The sequence below is a fragment of the Thamnophis elegans genome, chromosome 10 (genome assembly GCF_009769535.1).
Source record: "Thamnophis elegans isolate rThaEle1 chromosome 10, rThaEle1.pri, whole genome shotgun sequence".
NCBI classification, from domain to species: domain Eukaryota; kingdom Metazoa; phylum Chordata; class Lepidosauria; order Squamata; family Colubridae; genus Thamnophis; species Thamnophis elegans.
This window is the reverse complement of record NC_045550.1, coordinates 46,569,768-46,591,777: the sequence shown is the minus strand read 5'-3', so window position 1 is coordinate 46,591,777 and position 22,010 is coordinate 46,569,768. Positions and strand designations below refer to the sequence as shown.

Genomic DNA, 22,010 nt, shown 5'->3' with positions numbered 1-22,010 from the left:
AACAAAACTATAACAAGACAGAAAAAGATGTTGGCAAATAATGAGCCGCTAATCATAGGAAATTAAACACAAGCTCTGTAAATACAGGCTCTTCAAGGCTTTTCAGACAAGCTGCCAGTAAGAGAGCTTTACACTGATTGCAATCAAATGTTTCTGCTTTTTGGCACCAATCATGTACAATTCTAGTGATGCAGCACAATTATGCAGGCTAAATTAATATAGAGATTGGTTTTTTTCCCCTTTTATAAAGTTCATTATTCCCTGCTATGGAGTATGAAACTCACTTGCAATTCAAAATAATCATTGGATTACATCAGTGGTTCCCAAACTTGGCAACTTTAAGACTTGTGGACTTCAACTCCCAGAATTCCGGCAGAGCTGGCTGGAGAATTCTGGGAGTTGAAGTCCACAAGTCTTAAAGCTGCCAAGTTTGGGAACCACTGGATTACATAAATATTTGCCACATGTGTATCAGAGGTGGATTGCTCCCAGTTCGGCCCGGTTTGGCAGAACCGGTAATGGTACTTTTGCCTGGGTCGAAGACTGGCAGTGACCCAGGCTTACCACGCCCCAGAACTGGTTCTCTCGCTGCTGTTGTTGCCACCATATCATTTTGTAGTGACTGCATGTGCGCAATTCACTGCAAATTGTTCTGCGCCTGCATGAAAAGCAATTTACATTGAACTGTGGGAAGTTATCATCCAGCCCTCTCCCAGAAAAATGAAATATCCTAGGAAATATTGAAAAGGCAGAATATTTCTCTGGATGTGAAAAGAAAGAAACATGTTTTAAAAGACAGAATATTTGCCTGTAGCTTCTTGCCCATCCCCACTGTTAATGGGCCATTAAGACGGCCAAGCTAGTCCACTTTACATAATAAAGACTTCACCAGCAGCTACAGGAAAGCATGATAATATTGGCCCTTTACTCAACTGACCACATGGCATCTGAGAACTCATCCATACCTGGATTCAAAACACAGCCTAGAGAGTAGCCCCTGCATGGCCCCATGGGAGTCTGACAACCAATCAGAATACATTTCTTACACAAGAACAGGAAACAGAGAGGTAGGACTAAACAGGTTATAAAAGCCTAGCAAGCCCCTCCCTCAGCCCTTCTCTTCTTCTCCACCAACATTGAAGCATGTGATCACCTTTTCTGTTCAGGGCTCAAGCCATGTGGTCCTGTTCACCATTAAACCATCTTTCCAAGCAGCCTCCATGTCTCCAGTGTCTTTTTCCCCACTTGGAGCTGAACCCAGAAGGACATTTCTTTCATCAGAACTGTCCATGCGCACATAGCAAAACACACGTGAAGCGAACTGGTAGTAAAATCGGCAGCAACCTACCCCTGTGGTGTATCTGGATATCCTTCAGATACAGTAAACACAACCATCCAGTAAAAGAAGCTAGGGGACATTTATGAGGAAATGTGTATAGAACTCCTCTTAAATTACATCAGTATGAAGGTAATGCAAAGTTCTCCTATAACCAGCGGATATTTATTAGGAAAGAAGGGGGAGATGTGTGGTCCTTCCATAGGGGCTTTTGCTACAGCCAGCTATACATCCTTACACATCCTTCCTAAGTGAAGTGAATTTGTGGAGTCAAGTAAGGATCCCTTCCATTTGTAATTTAAGATACCTGTGCAAAAGAAAGGAGAGAGATAAGCAGCAGAGGTAGTAAAGACAATTTATTGGTGGGAATGGTACCACTTGGTATGCACAACTGATATTTTTAATTTAAGACATGATATTTAGAAACACACACACACACACACACAAACACACACAAACACACACAAAGACACACAAACAAACACACACACACACACTTTTCTTACATTTCTGCCCAACCTTTCTTTCTTGATTAAAATTGCTGAAAGGGTAAAACTCTTTTCTCTGTACAACTCAAGTTGGCAGTGGTCTAATTAATTAGCATGATCTGCTTTTGACAAATCCATGTTGGCTTCTGTTTTGTTCATCTATTTAGCACTAACAATCAATTGATCCATTTTTTAAATCCATATTTTTCTTCCATAGTCCCAATCTTGAATGGATAAAATGGTTTATTTTTGTTGGGAAATCTTACCTAGAGGTTTTTAAGTCAAAAGTTCCTTCTTTTGTTAGTCACGAACTAGACATAATTAAATAACAATAGCACCCTCTACTGACCAAAAAGCAAAATTGTCAGTAAGACTGCCATGGAACTAATTGAGACATGAAATATTCAATTAACAATTGTTTACAGATAGGATCCCCAGACAGATAGATAAGGAGGGGAAAAAAACCCCATCGGAAGCAGAAAAAAATCAAGTCAATACAAACAGTTTTGGCAGGTATTTTTTTAAAAAAACAATAACATTTCTTAAAAAGCAATAGAGTTCAAATCTAGCAAAATACAACCATGTTTTGTTTTAAAAACCCAATGCAACTTCCAAAATAATTCAAGCAAAAATAAGTTTAAAAATACTGGAAATCATCAAGAGGGAAAATATACCTTATCAAAATATCTCTTACCCAGCAAATAAATAGAACAAAAAACAGTGTTTGAAAAATGAGGAAGCCAAAACTAGCTGTCCTATTTATGGATTAACAGAGTTGGAAGGGACCTTGTAGGTCATCTAGTCCAACCCCACACCCACGCAGGTGACCCTGCACCATTTCTGACAAATGGCAGTCCAATCTCCACTTGAAAACCTCAAATGATGAAGCTCCCACAACTTCCCAAGACAACTTTTGTTCCACATTTGGGCTGTATCACAACACTGGACACGCTAGTCCTCCATTCTCTTATTTAGTACTTCAACATTTGATCGCAAAGTCCCTTCCACATCTTCTTGCCAATTCGGGCTATCCAGAAGACAATGATTCCTACAGCTCTCCTTAAAATTTAGGGAGCTTTCCAGGCTTCAGACCCTGTCTGGACCATTGATCAGTTGGATGTTGGTACAGAACAAAGTCTACATCTGTGTTACTTTGACATATTCCCTCATGGTAGGCACACAATACCCATGGATTTAATTGGATATTTGCCATCTTCTATCTAGATAACCTTCTGATGCAGTGAAAAAAATTACAGCACCTGGAAAAAGTTAGATTCATGAAGTTGGTGGACATTTAATAGCAGTAGACTTATATACCGCTTCATAGGGCTTTCAGCCCTCTCTAAGCGGTTTACAGAGAGTCAGCATATTGCCCCCAACAATCTGGGTCCTCATTTTACCCACCTCGGAAGGATGGAAGGCTGAGTCAACCCTGAGCCGGTGAGATTTGAACCGCTGAACTGCTGATCTAGCAGTAGCCTGCAGTGCTGCATTTAACCACTGCGCCACCTTGGCTCTAAGAGTAATTGCATTATAGAACTGGTCTTAAATTAAATCTATACGAATGTGCTGCACAGTTCTTCTCATCGATTACCTGAGGATATTAATTAGGAGACAAGGAAGGAAGGTGTGGTTCTTCCAGTGGGGGTGTGGCTACAGGTAGCAATTGAGCCTTGCAGTACACTGCATTTGTAGTCATGTGATGATCCCTTGTGTTTTTTTTTTATGAATCACATACCATTTGTAATTTAAGATACTTCTGCAAAAGAAAGGGAAGAGGTAAGTAGCAGTGGAAGTAAAGACTACTTATTGGTAATTTGCACCTAGTGAAGTCATACAGGGCAACATGAGGACCACATGAGGTGACTTTCTTGAATGTGAGACCAGAGGTGGGTTCCTACCAGTTTGCACCTATTTGGTAGAACCGGTTCGTCAAATCTACTGGACCGGTTAGAAGAGGTTCCACCAGTGGACCCGGAAAGCAGGCCACACCTACAGAAGAGGTTCCAAAATTTTTTGAAACCCACCACCGCTAAAGCGTTAGAGGTGCAAGGATCTTGTAACTTGACAGCTTTAAGACTTGCATGCTTCAATGCCAGAGTTCCTGAGCCAACGTGACTAGAGAGGAATTCTGGGAGTTGAAGTCCACAAGTCTTAAAGCTGTCAGGTTTGAAGACCCCTAGTTTTTTTTCTAAAGGGTTAGGGGTGCAACGGTCTTGTAACTTGACAGCTTTAAGACTTGACTACTTCAATGCCAGAGTTTCTGAATAGCTACTTGGACCGACCTAAGTACTAATTCATAATTTCATATCCGGTCACATGGGCGGCAAGCCACTCCCACAAAGGAGGCCACACCCACAGAGTAGGTTCGAACAATTTTTGAAACCCACCACTGGTGAGGTCTATTACAAGGAGTAAATACTTGCCTCTTGGCGTCACAAGTGCTGCTTTGTTGCAGATTTTCAATCCAAGTTAGACAATTATTTATCTATATAGTATTATTCTATGCCATTGTAAGTTGCCCAGAATCACTCTGGATTTAATTTATATGGGTAGCATATAAATTAAATAAATACTGTTGGTGAGAAAAAAAAACCCTGAACTCAAGAAAATGAGGTGACTTCACAGTTCCAAATTTTAAACTGTATGATCATGCTAGAGGTTTAACCTGGATTTCATAATGCATGCTCTCTTCTTATGCTTCTGTCCTTTATCTTGCAATATATCTGAATGTTTGGAATAAATATAGGAAAAAAAAAATAATCTGGGCTTTCTCCCTCTTGCTATATTATTCAGTGGTTATTTATATAAACATGAAGGATCCTAGAATTTTCCCCAGACGAGAGATAATCATTTATTCCGATTTGTTCTACATTTGATTAGTTTCAGTATCTTCAACAAGCTGCTTGGTAGTAACATAACTGCTGAAACAAGGAGGAATATTGAGATGTTTGATTGAATTTGACAGTTTTACTAGTCATCATTTATTAGAAGAAGAATATTAAATTTACTTGGAACATTATGCTCAGAAGGAATTGATATAATATATTTTATCTTTGGTATATCACTCTAGTCCTGATGCTAAAATGAATAAATCTTCCTCTAAAACATTTGAAATGTAGTGAGCAGATAGAAGGCCTCCTTTTCCCTGTAGTGGCAATGCTGCAGAGCCCAACCAAATAGTAAAATGATTTAGTTTAGAACAAATTTTGAAAGTTGGAAACCCATTGCAACCAGAGATGTTGCATGAGTTGTTTTTAAAACTGTAGAAAAATTTAAAACCTACTGAATTAAGACTGTATATTTATTAAAAGAAGCTTAATAATAGATTAAATTCCAACCAAAAAACTTCCCTTAAAAGCTAGGCTCATTAGAAAAAAAGTTAAAAGGCAATCAAAGGCAATCAGTGAGGGTCCAATCCTGGCACTTACGTTATTCTTTAAATACTTGGATGAGGACACAAGGTTAGCATCTAGTCCAATCATATTTCAGTTTGGAGAATTATGTTGGATGCTGACAAGTTAAAAAATGACTAAAGGCTGGCAAAAAAGATTTATGAAGCTTTCTAGATTGCATTTCTTCAAAACAAAAGTTATAAAAACACATTTGCATAAAAGATCTCCTCCCTTTTAATCTATATAAAATTGACTTGGTTTCAAGCTCCAGTCGGCTTAGAAGTGCCCAACCAGTGTTTTCGTCTGAGTTCTTGGTTTTAATTAATGACAACAGGAATATCATGTCTAGATGGTAAGTTTCTTGAATTTGTGACCATATCATTGTTATATTTGCACAATTTCTGGAGTGTTTTGTAAATGCAAGGGGATTTATTTGGGGCCAGGATATTAAACATATAATTTAGAATTTCACAAACTTTTATCTATGTTTTTGTCTATAGGTTGGGAAAATGAATTCCAAAGTGATTTATTCTCTCATAGCAATATGCACCACTATTATTTTCATCTTAATCTTGGTTTTCTGTACTAGAGGACAAAAACACACAGATTGTGAGAGTTCTCAGAAAAAGGAGGAAGAGGAAGGTCAGGATGTTGGCAGCCAAGTATTTCAAGATTTAACCCCAGAAGAGATAATGCAAGTAAAGCAGTATTTACAGTCCAATCTGGGAGTGCCACTGGTAGAGACACCCCAAGCCAAGCCATCAGACAACTGCATTCATTTCATAACTTTGCAGCTCCCTCCCAAAGCACAAGTATTACAATTCTTAGATCATCAAGGATCTCAGCCACCACGAGAAGCTCTGGCTGTGGTCCATTTTGGAAATCAGGTGGACCCCAATGTGACAGAATATCTGGTGGGTCCACTACCAGAACCAACATATTATGAAGATATCACAGTAGAAAAATATGGAAGGAAATTGCCTTATTATCAAAGGATGGTTTTGAGAAATGAGCTTCGGGAAATTAGTGATTTCTTAAAGAGAAATGAATATCAGAAGGCTCCAAATTTCATGCAACAGGTTCTAAATTACAATGGAAGCAATCTTCGATACAATTATCAATTTCCATTAGGGCTCAAATCAGGAGATCGTAAAACATGGGTGAGTCATTTCCAGAATGTGTCTGGCTACTATTTGCATCCAGTTGGTTTTGAGGTCCAAGTGGATCATTGTAGCTTGGATGTTTCTGAATGGAAGTTAATAAAAGTATTCTATAATGGACAATACTTTGAAGATATGGAAGACCTAGAGAGAGAATTCAATATGGGAAAGGTTAGAGTAGACAAGGTTAAAGAAGCCCCTCTTGATGGGGGCTACTCTTCACTGAAGCAGAGGGTGCCACCAAAAGATCCAGGCCCTTTGCAGTATGAACCTCGTGGACCACGTTATAGGATTCACAAAAATCATGTCAGTTTTCTGAACTGGAGTTTTGCATTTGGAATTGATGCAAGCATGGGTCCACGTATCTTTGATGTCAGGTTTAATGGGGAAAGAATAATCTATGAGCTAAGTTTGCAAGAAGCAAGTGCTATCTATGGCTCCAACAGTCCTACTTCCATGTTGACCAGATACATGGATGCCAGCTTTGGACTTGGGTCCCATATCTTTCCAGTTACCCGAGGATTAGATTGTCCTTATTTATCCAGTTATTTGGATTGGCATTTTTTCTATGATACTTCATTGCCTGTTAGCCGTAAAATGGCTATCTGCATCTTTGAGCAGAATACTGAGTTACCCATACGACGACATTTTGAAAACATCCAGTCTCACTTTTATGGAGGGTTGGCAGATTCAAATCTGGTGTTCCGGACCATATCTTCAGTTGAGAACTATGACTATGTCTGGGATTTTTTTTTCTACCAAAATGGAGCTGTTGGTGTTCGAGTCCATGCCAGTGGGTACATTATATCTGATTTTTACTTTGGTGATGCCGAAGACTTTGGCAACAGAGTCCAAGAAAAAGTGCTGGGATCAATTCATACCCATAATATTCATTTCAAGGTGGATTTGGATATTGGTGGTAAGTAGGAAAAATGTTTGTAACTTGCATGGGAGTTATAGGCTCTTTGCCTTAATTTGCTTTATCAGAATTGTTCTAATGACTGTTAGAACTATCATGAAGGCAAACTCAAGAATATGGTCACTATTCTCCTAATAATGTTCTTGAACTTCAATTGAGGAGTAGTGAGGTTTTTTTTAAAATTAAAAATATTTATTCACTGCCTTGTCAGAAAACTTAATTCAAGTTCTATCATAATAACAAGAAAATATAATGGCATCAATTTTGTAATTATGTCTTCATATATTTTGGGAGTTTGAACATGTAGTTTTACAATCAGCATTTTTGTAATTCTTACAGATGTTAACAAACTTACTTAAAGCTGAATCTGTTCATTGGATGTTTTTCAGGTAGCTTTAGAACTGGATTCTGGTTTCAGGTCAAAGAAATAAAATAAAATCAAACTTTAATAGATTATTTCCTCACCCCCACCTCTGAGAATTTAAGTCAAAAATGGTATTATAATGGAGTGTCTATAGAGTCTCAATCATCCAAATCATGGTTGTCCCAAAGATGCTTTTCCAAAAGGCAATTTTTTCCTTGAAAAAAATTGACTTCTCATTCAAGAAGCTTCTTAGGTCCATATTTTATGTCTCAAGTTCCCTCAGCTTCATTTCCTTTCTGTTGTTCAACTCTCAAAGTATTAATAGGAATGGACATGGAGAAATATGCCTTTAAAAGTCTCCACTGAAATTTGTCATCAGAAAAAATGTTGGATGATTACTTCTTCAGGTGTAGAATGCTTAAACAGTGTCCATCTAGGTTAGGAGATTTTCTAGGTAGCTTGATTGGATTTGAAGATTTAGTTGAAGGCCTGAAAATATTTTGTGAAAATCTGTCACATATTATTCATATTTGTGCCACCAACTAGAAATGAACATAAATGTAATGTTTCCAAACTAACATTACCTCATAATACTTGTTAGGTCCAATTCTATTTCTATTTCTTTCTCTCTGTTACATAGACACATTCTCCCTGTCGCATTCTTTGTAGCTCATTTAACTCATTTTAAATGCCGCTGCTTTCTAGGCAATCATCCCATAAAACTATATTGCTAATGCCACAATTGTGGATGCTCTTACTGCATTTATAAACATTCCTTTCATGAAATACCTGTATTTCTTGATCGGGTTGATCACACATCCTATTGCCCTTTTTTGCCTCCTCTGTAGCCACCTTATTGTAGAAAATTGGTTGTGTGGTTTTCTTGCATGCTGATGCAGCAAACACAAGAACACACTGTTCATATTCCACTTGAAAAACTAATTATGCATACTCTCATCATAATTTCATCTCTGGGTCAGCAAAACATTAATGTAGAAGCAACTTTGATTTTAGGAAGCTGAATATGCAACAGGGATGGTCTGATCCATCAGCAGTTGCTCAAGTACTAATTGTTGTGCTGGTTTTCTTTTTGAGGTGTGGAAAATATCCTGGTTGGCAATGACATGGCTTTTGAGACCATAAAGGCCCCTTGGAGCCCAGAACATAACATCCATCGAATGAAGGTGGTGAGGGAAATTTTGGACACTGAGAATAAGGCGGCGTTCCATCTCCATGATGACATACCTAGATACCTTTATTTTGCATCCAACTGCACAAACAAGTGGGGCCATGATCAAGGCTATCGAATCCAGATAGTCAGCTTTTCTGGAGACCATCTGCTAGAGTCGGATCCAATGGAGCCAGGCCTCAGCTGGGGTCGGTAAGTGATTATTTCTAAGTCCAGAAGTAAAATAGGTTCACCTATGTCTTTGGGTTTCAAGAGCTTGAATAAGATAGATAGGAACTGCCAAATTTATTCATTTTAAAGAGATATATTTCTTTAAATCTATTTAAAACATTTAAATATTTCAAATATTTGCTAAGGAAAACTTTTCAATTTAGAATAGAATAGAATAACAGAGTTGGAAGGTACCTTGGACATCTTCTAGCCCAACCCCTTCCCTAGACTTAACTGTGACTTAACAAGACTTCACTGTGGAAAATACAGTATAAAGAAAAAAAAAGTGCTATTCAAACTGTGCAGAATTTCTTTTAGCTCATATTTCTCACTACTGATCAAAAATTCCTTATTGGATTGCCATAGAGTGAAACAGTTCCTTTGACAAATGTAGTATATTTGAGTTATGATCTATAACAGCAATGGTGAACCTTTTTTGGCTCACATGCCATAAGCAGGGGGGGCGCAGGGGGGTTGTGCGCGGGCGTGCTACACCCATAATGCAATGAGCGATTCCCCAGTACGCATGCGCGCATGACAGGGGCTCTCCCCCATTTTTTGCGTGCTTTTTTCACCCTCTCCAGGCTCCAGAGGCTTTATAGGAGCCTGGGGAGGGCGAAAACAGCCTCCCTCACTCAGAGGCCCTCCGGAGGTTTCAGGAGCTTCCCTGAAGCCCCTGCAAAAAACCGGCCCTACAGGCAAACCAGAAGTTCAGGAACGGACTTCCGGTTTGCTCATAGGGCCAGTTTAAGCCCTCTGGAGCCTTCAGGGACCTTCAGGAAGCTTCCCTGAAGGCTCCAGATGACTAAAAATGGCTGACAGGGCAACGCCTGCCATGTGCCCTGACAAATGGCTCAGCATGCTACCTGTGGCACGCACGCCATTCCGGATCTATAATCCTAATTGGAAGAGCAGTTGAAATACTTTCCATGTTACAATGTTCCATTTTGGGGGAATTACCCTCAATCTGAGAGGTATTCTTAAACTCTATCTAAGACAAATGCTACAGATTATTGGAGGTTAATACTGTTTAGTAGTAAAACGAGTCTCACAATCTTCTGTTTTCTCCAATGTTTTCCCAAAAAACCAAAAAAATAATAATATCTGAACCAGATCAGCTTTGAGATGTACAGAAATAAAATTTAAATTATAGAAAAAAAGGAAGAATGGCATTAATCAATTCAAACAATATAAAGTAAAGATAAAATTGTGACCTGAAATACCGTTCATTTCAGCTATAACCATATCCAGAGCATATAGACCAGAGGTGGCATTCAGCAGATTCTGACCAGTTCTGGAGAACCGGTAGCGGAAATTTTGAGTAATTCGGAGAACTGGTAAATACCGCCTCTAACTGGCCCTGCAGCCATCTATTCTCTGCCTTCCGAGTTCCAGCTGATTGGGAGGAAATGGGGATTTTGCAGTAACCTTCCCCTGTCATGCCCAAGCCACACTCAACAAGCGACACCACACCCACCAGGCCATGCCCACAGAACTGGTAATAAAAAACAATTGAATCCCACCACTGATATAAACCCATCTATTAGTGGCCATACATATTTTTAACATTTATCTGATATTTGTAACCCTCACCCCCTGCACAAGTCCCCTTCAGAAACATTATTGGTTTCAATGTGTCTTTTCAATTGTACTGGTTGACTGTTGAACAAATCTGAATCATATTATTGTACCCAGTTATAACCATATCTGAAACCAACAGACCTGGCTACTGGTGAAAATTTGAAATTGCTCTGGTTGAGTATTGAAGAAACCCATGTCATGTTCTTGTAAATTTGTACTCTTCATTCTGGACCATGAAATGCTCCTGGTAAACCTTAATCTCCTGAATTTGGGATCAATATATTTAATCGACTATCTACCAGGATGGTCTTGGGATTCTGCAACTCATCTATGGACTTACACATTGCAGTTCAAGTGTAAAATCAAACCTCATTGATAGTTTAATACTGAGTTACAACAATGATTGTCCCTATATTTTTATTGTTGAGCTGTCATGGAATAGTATCCTGTGATTATGTTATCTTTCAAGACTGGAACAGTCATCTCTGAAAATCTTAAAAGAAATAATAATGAATAAACCTCAATCTCTGCAACTTTTCTTGCTTTGCCTTAAAAGTTATAAACTAGCTGTTACCAAGAGGAAAGAAAGTGAATCTTTCAGCACCACTGCCTACAATCAGGTTGACCCATGGAATCCTCCGGTGGCCTTTGCTGACTTCATAAACAATGAGAGCATTGTCAATGAGGTAAGTGAAGATGGACCCCAACTACCACTGAAGCACCCTGCATTGTATTATCCCACAATTTGGTGCTGTCCAAATGCATTGGAATTGAAGTCAAACTCACTTGGAAGACAACAGATTATGAAGGGCTGTCATCCAAAGCTTACTTTGGAAGTAGGCACATGCTGCTAAGAGTTTTAGCAGCACTTTCTCTTTAGGGGGAAAAGGAACAATCATGGTGATTTTTAGGATGCTTGTTCAGAGGACAGGTTAAATTCTCACATACCGGGATCAGCTTTCCTGTTTGCGTTTGTGTTATTTGAGGTAATTTGATCTTGGAAACTATGCATGGGATTTATGCCTTACGTTTTGCATTTCTAATGGATTTTTAATACCAAAGTTGATAAAATTTTGCAGAATGGATATAAGGTCTTTGGTGACAATTTTCTACTCCAGTTTTCCATTTTTACACATCTCCAATTCCAAATAAGTAAGTAAAAAGTTATACTATCATATTAAATCCCCCCCCCCCCGATTTTACTATATCATCTGCTCATTTACTTAACCAACTTAGCTTCTCTGAATTTATTGCTGTACTACTTTTCTTTTTAACAGGTCTTTTCCCTAAGATAGTACAATAATATTCTCCCTTTTTGTTTCATAGGATCTGGTTGCCTGGATCAACACTGGCTTTCTCCATATTCCACATGCTGAGGATATACCCAATACTGCAACTCTTGGAAATGTAGTTGGTTTCTTCTTGAGACCCTACAATTATTTTGATGATGACCCTTCCATGTATTCTCCAGACAGTATTTACTTCAAGCACATGGAGGGCTTCCTTTCCTGTAGGGCCAACCAACTTGCATGCCTGGCAAAATTAGCTTCGTGTCTGCCTAATTTCCCCCTTTTTACTTATGAAGGTTTTCAAAACATAACAACTCTCTAATATCTTCTACTTTTTGACAGGTGAATTATAAATTGGAAACAAAGAATGAGTCTGAATTACTGCTAGCTTTTATCTTATTTCTGCAGCATTAATGGATATTTTCTGTCTAATTATTAGTCCACTCTCTTCAGGAAACCATGAACTGGAATTATCTGGGGATTAAGAAGAAGATTGTAGAACTTCTTCTTTGCTATAGGAAAGAAAGCATGTATGATTCACATTTTTAATTTGACAAAGGACATCAAGAAAGATATATGCTTGCATTTATTGACTACAATTCTCCCTTTCTTTTACGATATTAAAACACTGATGTTAGAATTGAAAATTAGCTTTCTGATCCACTGATTAACAATAGCAATGGCACTTAGACTTATATACCGCTTCATAGTGCTTTAAAAAGCCCTCTCCAAGCGGTTTACAGAGTCAGCATATTGCCCCCAACAATCTGCGTCTTCATTTTACCCACCTCGGAAGGATGGAAGGATGAGTCAACCTTGAGCTGGTGAGATTTGAACTGCCAAACTGCAGCTAGCAGTCAGTTGAAATAGCCTGCAGTACTGCATTCTAACCACTGCACCACCTTGGCTCTTAGAGGTGCTCCATTCCAACACTTAGGATTAGAGGAAAACAGGGGTGTCTTTCATGAGAAAGATCATAAAATGACTGGTGGTGTCCTCTTTGTGACCTAGTAGTAATTCCATATTTTAGAAGATATGGGATTACTTAGAAGTAATCTTTCTGAAGAAGATACTAGAGAAGATAAATTGATGTCTTGGGAACTTGGTCTGCTTTGGCCAGTCTCTTCTGTGATAGTGTACCTTAGTGTCCCGGCTGTCCCTGAGGCAAAGAAAACAAGGAAACTTCATGAAACTAACTTGAAGGCCCATCAGGAATGACACCATTTTGAAGTCTCCTATGACCTTCCAGCCATAGTCATCATACTTCAAGGCACTCAGGAACATCTTGACACTATTGTAGTGGTGTAGCCCTCTTTGAGATGCACAGAATGAGCCACAGGGAGAGATGGATACATGTTCCTGTTATGAAACAGCATGGCTTTGAGCTCCTAGATAAACTGTTTATGTGTATGTGCCAATCACCTGTGACTCCTATGGCCTCGAATAGACTGGCCACATTGTTGCAAAAGCACAGCCCATCTTGCCAAGAAGTTTGGAAAACAATTGGTGATGCTTTATCTGATCTGTGACTTGTACATTTTCATCCAAAAAGTTCCACACCTTGAGCCTAGATGACAGATGCTCATCATGGGACTTGGTAAGACCAAGTTCTCCGATTGGATCATTGATGTCTTTCTGGCTGGGAAAGTATGGCTTCCTCTCCTCAGCTGCATTTGTGAAATTGTAAATTTATCTGCAATATCTTCCTTGCTGTCTAACTTACTTCTCACTTCTGAAGATGGCTGATCCCGCTTCGGAGGAGTGGGAAAGGGGAGCTCAGAGCAGTGTGGTACCTTGGCAATGGATGAAGGCAGGGGTGAGTTCCTACCAGTTTAATGGATCTGACATGCGCTGCGTGCATATGCACAATTTACAGAGACTCTTCCGCAGGAGAAAAACAGCTGAAGTACGACAACGTACTCTGGTGCGCCTATCAGCTGGGTTTTAGAAAAGGGAATATAGTATAGCGCAGGGGTAGGCAGGAGGGCCCAGCTGAAAGTCAGAATGAATCGGTTGACTCCCAGCTGACAGTCGGAGCTACCAATTTGCCCGAAATGGTCTGAACCAGTAGAATCCCACCCCTAGATGAAGGAATGTCTGGATACATGATAGTAAACAGCCCACCATTCAGAAGTAGCAGTTGCTTGAGAGGTCAGATGGTTCCTGCCAAATTCTTAGGGTAATAAACTTCATGGCCCTCCTTTCTCCCCTGTACCAGCTGGTAAACATAGCAGAATTGTATAGTGTTTTGAAAAATGATATTACACACATTACCTAATGTTGTGCAAGATATTACATAAAATGCATATTTTAATTTGCATTTTCCTAAAATATTGAAAATAGTGAAAAATTTCTTAATTACAACTCATAAACTGTAATAAACCACTGAAATTTCATCTAGCGAGCAGCAGAGTTTTCTTGCAGTGTTCATGTGTGAAAGGAAGTGCCCAGCACTTGTTTTGATCCCTGACAGATATGCTGAAGTATCGTTTTTAGGCCCCATACACCTTAACAAATGCTTTCACAGAGTACTTTTTCACTCTTGTCTTGTTAAATTGTCTACACATGTAGCAAAATGTGTCTGCTGGGTGCAAGCCACTTCTTGATACCATTTCAATCAAATATTGCTATTCATTATTCTCTTATTCAGCAATTAGACAAACTAAAATGTTGGTTAAAGGCACATGCACGTTTATGGATACTACAGGATAGTCCAAGAAAGTGCTAAAAGATTCCTGAAAGTTCTAGAAACTTCTGGCTAATTCTAGAAACTTCTGGGCAGTTCGCACAGTTCAAGAATATTCAGGAAATACACTCAGCTTTGAATGTGAATCAAAAAAACAGATTAATTTCAAAATGTCATTGTCCTGACCACAGAAGCAAAGTTTTTGTGGAGGAATAGCTATTTTCCATTTATTTTAGGCATAAGGCATTAGGAAAATACAAGTTGTACCAAGGAACAAAAATTAAACTGAAATTTGTTATGTAGTGTTATAGAAAGAAGAGAGTAAAGTTGCATCCAGAGAGTAAGAGGTAAATTAATATTGTACTTATGTTTATAGTACCATATTTTTCTGAGTATAAGACGCACCAAGATTTTGAAGAGGCAAATTAAAAAAAAAGTTTTTGCACTCTGCAAACCTCTAAAAAATGGCCCATTTTTCATGAAAATGAGTCTGTTTCCCCCCAAAAAAGACATGAATAGCCTTTAGGGGGCTTTCAGTGTGCTCCTGGGAGGGGTGGGCCCTTCCAAAATGTGCAAAACGTGGCCTGTTTTTCACAAAAATGGTTTTGTGTCAAGAATATAGGCTTATAGAGTACTGCTGGGGGCTGTGGGGGGGGGCAAAATTGAGCAAAAAATGGCCCATTTTTCACTCATTTCTGCCCTCCCCAGCCCCCAGGAGCTCTCTGAAAGCCTTCTACAGGCTCTGCACAGCCATTTTTGTGAAGTGGGCAGGGTTTTGGGAGGCAAAAAATGCTGTATTCAGGGTATAAGATGCACCAAAATTTTCAGCCTCTTTTTTTGAGGGAAAAAGGTGCCTCTTGTACTCTGAAAATATGGTAATTTACATATTAAAAGCTACTTATTGTGTCTTTTCTTTTTCTGCTTTTTTTAAACTTTATCTTCTTTGCAATTTTAGTTTCTTGTCAAATTCTTTTCTTTGTTTTTCTCATTTTTTATAAGTTTTTAATCTCTTATTTAAAAGTACATTATGTATATATGGTGGCTTTTTGCTCTGAATTGAAGACTTAGTTGTGGAATGTGCTATCTTACTCAGCAAATCTCATAGTATCCACTTCAGAAACATGATAACTATGAAGATATCCAAGATAAAGCATGGTTTATTTCAAGTTTTCCCAGGATAAGGAATCCCTGTTATATTATCTAGAGTTATGTCTCTTTCAGAATAAGGCATGTGAACTGGCTTATGGGTGATGTGAAATTTGTCTTCCCCCTGCAAAAAACCCTCAGGTAATGGTATGAGGTTTCTTTCATCTAATTAATTTGATGCCTTTCTGTCCAACCTTGTTTCCTTGATTAAAACTGCTGAATGTGTAAAACTCTTTGGAAGGTCTCTGCCATTTAGGCAAGCACTGATTAGGTCCTGGTCTGCTTCACTTCTCAAAAGATTTTTGGACTTTAGTTGTGGACCCCTTTGTAACAGTTCCCTCACACATGCATGTTAATCATTTCGGCTCTAGGGTTGGTGCTCATCTCCATTTCTAAACTGAAGAGGCAGCTCTGTCTGAAGACATCTCTGTGGTCATGTGACTGGCATGGCTAAATGCCAGAGGCCCACGGAATGCTGTTACCTTCCCACCAAAGGTGGTTCCTATTTTTCTACTTGCATTTTTACATGCTTTCGGACTGCTAGGTTGGCAGAAGCTTCCACAAGTAACAGGAGCTCACTCCATTACGTAGCACTAGAGATTCAAACCTCTGAAATGCTGACCACCTGATTGACAAGCTCAGCATCTTAGACACTGAGCCACAGCTTTGGCAGGGTGGGAAGATCCAGAGAAATCCAACCAATTATTGGTATGAAAACTAAATCAGAACTGTGGGATGAATTTAGGGATGGGATAGAATGAACCAGGGACCCAAAATAACAAAAATTCAGGACTCCAAGATGTTGCAGGAGGAGTATTGTAACCAGGAGTAGGTTTCGGCTTCTTCTACTGCTGGTTTGCTCAGGGACACTCTTTGGGTGCGCACATGCTTGATGTGCGCTATGCGTGCATGTACACTAGTAAAAAAAGCTTCTGTGCATGCGCAGAAGCAAAAAACAAGATGGCAGCACCTGTGGCACCACTGATGGAGCCAGTTTGAGGGTGGGATAGGCCAAGTTACTAGCTACTCAGCCAAACCAGTCCGAACCAGTAGGAACCGACCTCTGCTTGTAACCCAGAAAATCTCTTTGTATATTTCTCTGACACAAGGTAGTCCAATAGGAGGCCTAACTAGATAAAGAGAGGGCCAAAATATGGCTTCTAGGCTCATGACTCAGCATGAAAAATTTCCAGTGAAACAGACCAAAATAGACAGGTCCTTTTATTACCATTTCCCCCCAGAATGTTCTGATTAAAAAGGATTCCTTTCATTTGAAGAAGAAACCTTGATTCTCAGGTTTTAGTCATTTTATAGTTAACACATCAAAGGAAAGTATAAAAGTTGATTGGTCAGGACAAAAGGAACTTTCCCTTTGCATAGGAAAACAGTTACATTCAGTCAAACATGTTAACAACACACATGTTCATTTAAATGAAATCTGACAAAAGCAGGGGTGTAAAATTTAAGACATTAATGAGGAAAAAATTATCAGAAGACCCACTCCAGGCATCTTATTAAAGCAAACATGCTCCCATCCTATCCTGACCTGTGGAACAAAAACAGTCTTTTCAGTTATCTTTTCAGTTTAGAAATGTTAAAAGTTATCAACCAACCCATTCTACATTCCAATCTGCAATGGTTTGATAAACCATTAATATCATTTAAAAGTAAACCGAATTAAAATACAAAATAACTGTGTTAGCAAGTACAAAAATACTGCAAAGATCATGTTGGTACTGGAAAGTTCATCCTGTGGCCCTCAAAAGTCAGATCAAGCAAACAAATATACATTTTTATCATTATTTATAATATCCCCCTATATTGGGATGCAACAGTGAAAATAAATAATTATTTGGTATTTAAAATATAGGAAGGACACATCCAACATGTGGCATAATATATGTATAATTGCAATGCAAATTATTAAATTATTAATAATTATTAATTATTAAAGCTAAAGTTAACCAATAAAATTTAGTGTAAGGAGGAGGAGCCATGTCACAATGTCACAATGTGCGGTCTCGATACTCCAAGACCGCCGTTGACACTTTTGCTGCTGGATGGTCCATTGAGACCTAAACTGTCCCATAGAGATGGTGATAAGGAAGACAAAGCCTTGCTGGTCTCAGGGACATCGCAAAGTCCCTGATAGACCCAAGGGAAGTGCTTCAAGCCGGTGGTAAACAGGCAGCCCCCAGGCTGATGAAATCGGGATGCTCCGGAAGGAAGGAAGTGAAAAGAGAAAGGGAGTCCCTCTAGTGAGGTATTTTTTCTATTTTGCTAAAGACTGCCCAAAGAAATGTTTCTTTAAAGCCAAATTAGATCCTTAAGCAAAAGAACTGAGCAGCGAAAATAACCCTAATTGGATTGCTGTGGAAAGTTTTTTTCTTTGTAATTATTCTTTGTGGATTGAAGTGCTCGTAACATTTTTCATTTCTCCTCTTAAATTGAACGGATTGATTTTTCTTCTTCTGCTTTTTGTTGCTTTAATTTTTGATTTCTGGATTAAAACCTTCCTTCTTATTTTAACAATTCTTCCTATTACTTGTTATTAAATCTCACTAAAAGAAATCTAAAGAACTTTGTTTCCTATAAGCCAGAGATAAATATTAGAAGATGAAAAATTAGCACACTGCCACTCGGAGGTCAGAGGCTATGGTTTTTGAAACAACGTATCTCTTTTCTTTCCTTATTTGACTTCACTAACTTTGTAGCTGAAGGGCTTGCAACTTGTTTACAGAAACTGATAAAGAGCCAAGGGTACTAATTGTTTTCACAGGTGCCTCTGAGAACTATTTTGGCAGGGGAAAGAAAGGGAGGGGGAACAGAACCCTTCTCCTTTGAAGAGCATAAAAGAACTTGTGTTCAAGTCAATCTAAAATAAAAAATAAAAGAGGCCTGGAAGGCTAGAGTAGCAGTCGCTATTAGTTTTTTTCTTTTTTCTTTCTTTCTTCTGTTTTGGAAACATGCATCAATATTCAGATGAAGTAATCTTAACATTCCAAAATATCTTGGCTGGAATTCAAAATCTTTTTTTTTTAAATTTATATGCCGCCCAATCCCTAAGGCTTACAAAAAAGAGAAAAAAAAAAAGAGAGAGAGAGAGAGAGAGAGAGAGAGAGAGAGAGAGAGATAGATAGAGAGAGAGAAACAGTTTAAAATCATAACACCACATACATTCCTTCTAATCGGGGCTGGACCTCAACAGTGAGGTCAACAGCCCCAGGCCTGCCAGAACAGCCAGGTTTTTACAGCTTTCCTGAAGGCCATGAGATCCTGACCATGGGTATGGTCAGGATCTCTGGGGTTAGCTGATTCCAAAGAGTCGGAGCAGCCACAGAGAAGGCTCTCCTCCGGGGGCCCACCAGCCAACACTGTCTGTCTGATGGCATCTGAAGGAGGCCCAATCTGTGGGATCTTACTGGCTGCTGGGAGTTATGTGGCAGTAGGTGGTCTCGAAGATATGCTGGCCCTAAGCCATGTAGGGCTTTAAAGATAATAACCAACACCTTCAATTGCATCCGGAGACCAATTGGAAGCCAGTGCAGCTCGCAGAGGACAGGTGTAATGTGGGTGTACCTTGGCGCACCCAATATCGCTCGCGCAACCGCATTCTGGACTAACTGCAGTCTCTGAACGCTTTTCAAGGGTAGCCCCATGTAGACCGCGTTGCAATAATCCAGCCTTGAGGTGACAAGGGCATGAGTAACTGTTTCAAGTGCCTCCCGATCCAAATAGGGCCGCAATTGGTGCACCAGACGAACCTAGGCAAAGGCCCCCCTGGTCACAGCCAATAGATGATGTTCCAGTTTCAGCTGCGAATCCAGGAGGACCCCCAAGTTGCAGACCCTCTCTGAGGGGTGTAAAGTTTCACCCCCCAGGGTTAAGGAAGGAAGGATATGGGAGAATTGAGAAGAAGTTGGAAAGACTAGTCTTCCTCACAGCAAAAGATGAATGGGGTTAGAGCCCCCCCAAATTAAAGGGGAGAATGAAGTTATAGAAGAGAAAGATAAGACAATAGATGAATTTATTAATGGAGCAAACGTGGGTGAAAGTGGAAAGAAGGGAATATGGAAAAGGGAATTCGACGAGTTGGAACTCTACCACAGATTCCAGGACACAGAAGAAAAAAAATTACTAATGATGATAGACATAAGAAGAGAAATTTTTTCAGAAGCAAGATTGACAACCAAAGAGAAGCTAATTTTAGTAGCAACTGGTGGGCAACGAGATTATCTGAGAGACCCTTCAAGCAACAAAGTGCGGAGAGAAGTCTATAAAAACCTTATAAAGAAGATAAAAAGAAGACAAACACCACAATTGGCAAGAGAGATAAGACTGTTTTGTTACTGGAAAGATACAGGTTGACAATAAAAGTTGATAATAAAAAATCATTTGATTTTGATGATTAATAAGTAGGAATTTTGTAACTCTTAGCTTGTTTTATATTGTTATCAAATGTTTATTTGCTAACAATTAATTAACTATAATAACAATAAGGAAATGATAATGGATACAGCTTAATGATATATACATGTATGGTAATCTAGTAAAAGAAATTTGGATATAAATTGCAAATTGTGACTTGGGAAAAAGGCCTATAAAAGTTTATTAACAAATTTTTATTTAGATCTTGTTATAAAGGTGTAAGGGTTTTTTTTTGGGGGGGGAGGTTCTGATGAGAGGAGATGGGACATAAATAGTAAATGATTTTTAGCCAATTATAATAATAACAAGGAAATGTTAATGGTCATTGTTTAACAATATATACATGATATGGTATTGGCAAAAGTAATTTGGATATAAATTCTAAACAGAGAGTTGGGAGGAGAAAGGGGGTGGGAAAGGTTTAGAAACTTTATTAATTGACTTTTACTTAAAAGATGTTATAAAGGTATAATGTTATTGGAGGATTTTTTGAAATAGCTCATGAATGCCATTATCTGGTTGTGTCTTTAAGTATGAATGATTTCAGGTAAAAGCATATTCAAATAATTGTAGTCAAATGAGAATTGTGGTACATTGATAGTAAGATATACAAAGATTTTTGATTTAAAGTGTATAATGTAATATGAACTATAAGTAATGACTGTGGAAGAAATGCATGAAAGTTATCTGTAACCAATCGACACGCTTTCTACAAGATGTAATGAAGGATGATTCTTTTTTTGTGTTTTTGTTCAATTAAAATAAAAAAAATAAAAAAAGATTTAGTGTAATAAAAATTTCTACTACCTGTCAACTTGTAAAGCATAACCTCCTTTGCCTGCAGCTGCTTAGGATTGCCTGGCAGTTCTGGAATTGGCTGCTCTCTGTTGGTTTCCTTGTAAGAGTCTGAGCTGTCCATGATAATAAACAGGTTTTCCATCCCATCTGAAATACATTTATGGATGTGTGAACAAGCATGAAGTGTGGGGGGGGGGGGGAGGAAGAGAAATTCATAACTGAAACCCTGATCTTGAAGTGTGTGCAAATGAAATGGAGCAGAAGGAGAAAAGAAAATGGAAAGAAGTCCCTGTCTTGTCATTTGAAACTATATCAAGAAAGGAACTGAAGTTGGCAGGAATGAACTAATTACAGATATGTAAAGACAGGCTCTATAAAGATTTTCAGATAAGCTGCCAGCAAGGGGAGTTTAAGCACTGAACATGAGCAATTCTATTGACAACTAAGCAGGAGAAATTAATATAGAGAATGTTTTTCCTTTTAAAATTACCCACTATGCAATATCAAATTCACTTGCAATTCAAAATAACCATTGGATTTCAGAAAGCAATAGCACTTAGTCTTATATACTGCTTCACAGTGCTTTACAGCCCTCTCTAAGCAGTTTACAGAGTCAGTGTATTGCCCCCAATAATTTGAGTCCTCATTGTACCAACTTCGGGAGGATGGAAGGCTGAGTCAACCTTGAGCCTGGTGAGATTTGAACTGCCAAATTGCAGGCAGCTGGCAGTCAGCAGAAGTAGCCTGCAGTACTGCACTCTAACCACTGCACCACCATGGTTCCAGAGGTGGGTTCCTACCAGTTCGCACCTATTCGGTAGAACCGGTCGTGAAATCTACTGAACCGCTTAGAAGAGGTTCCACCAGTAGATCCGGAAAGCAGGCCACACCTACAGAAGAGGTTCCAAAAATTTTTGAAATCCACCACTGCATGTTTCATATATGTTGGCCACACATGTTTCTAGATATCCTCCTGAAACAGTAAACACAACCACTCAGAAAAAGGAACAAGGGGACATTT

At 38.9% G+C, this 22,010-nt stretch overlaps 1 protein-coding gene across 1 annotated transcript; it reads left to right on the top strand.

Annotated features, from left to right (window-relative positions):
• Positions 1-1,429: 1,429 nt before the first annotated feature.
• On the top strand, positions 1,430-12,253 carry LOC116514219 (membrane primary amine oxidase-like). The gene is made up of 7 exons (XM_032225693.1): positions 1,430-1,468; positions 2,896-2,995; positions 3,578-3,603; positions 5,720-7,298; positions 8,758-9,043; positions 11,199-11,328; positions 11,969-12,253. Exons 1-7 carry the CDS (start codon positions 1,430-1,432, stop codon positions 12,251-12,253), a joined length of 2,445 nt encoding a protein of 814 aa, XP_032081584.1.
• The last annotated feature ends 9,757 nt before the right edge of the window (positions 12,254-22,010 follow it).

Coding starts and splice junctions, on each gene's coding strand:
- LOC116514219 (XM_032225693.1), top strand. CDS start 1,430: ATGTGTATAGAACTCCTCTTAAATTACATCAGTATGAAG. Junction 3,604..5,719: donor CTGCAAAAGAAAGGGAAGAG/GTAAGTAGCAGT, acceptor TTTTGTCTATAG/GTTGGGAAAATGAATTCCAA. Junction 9,044..11,198: donor CCAGGCCTCAGCTGGGGTCG/GTAAGTGATTAT, acceptor TTGCCTTAAAAG/TTATAAACTAGCTGTTACCA.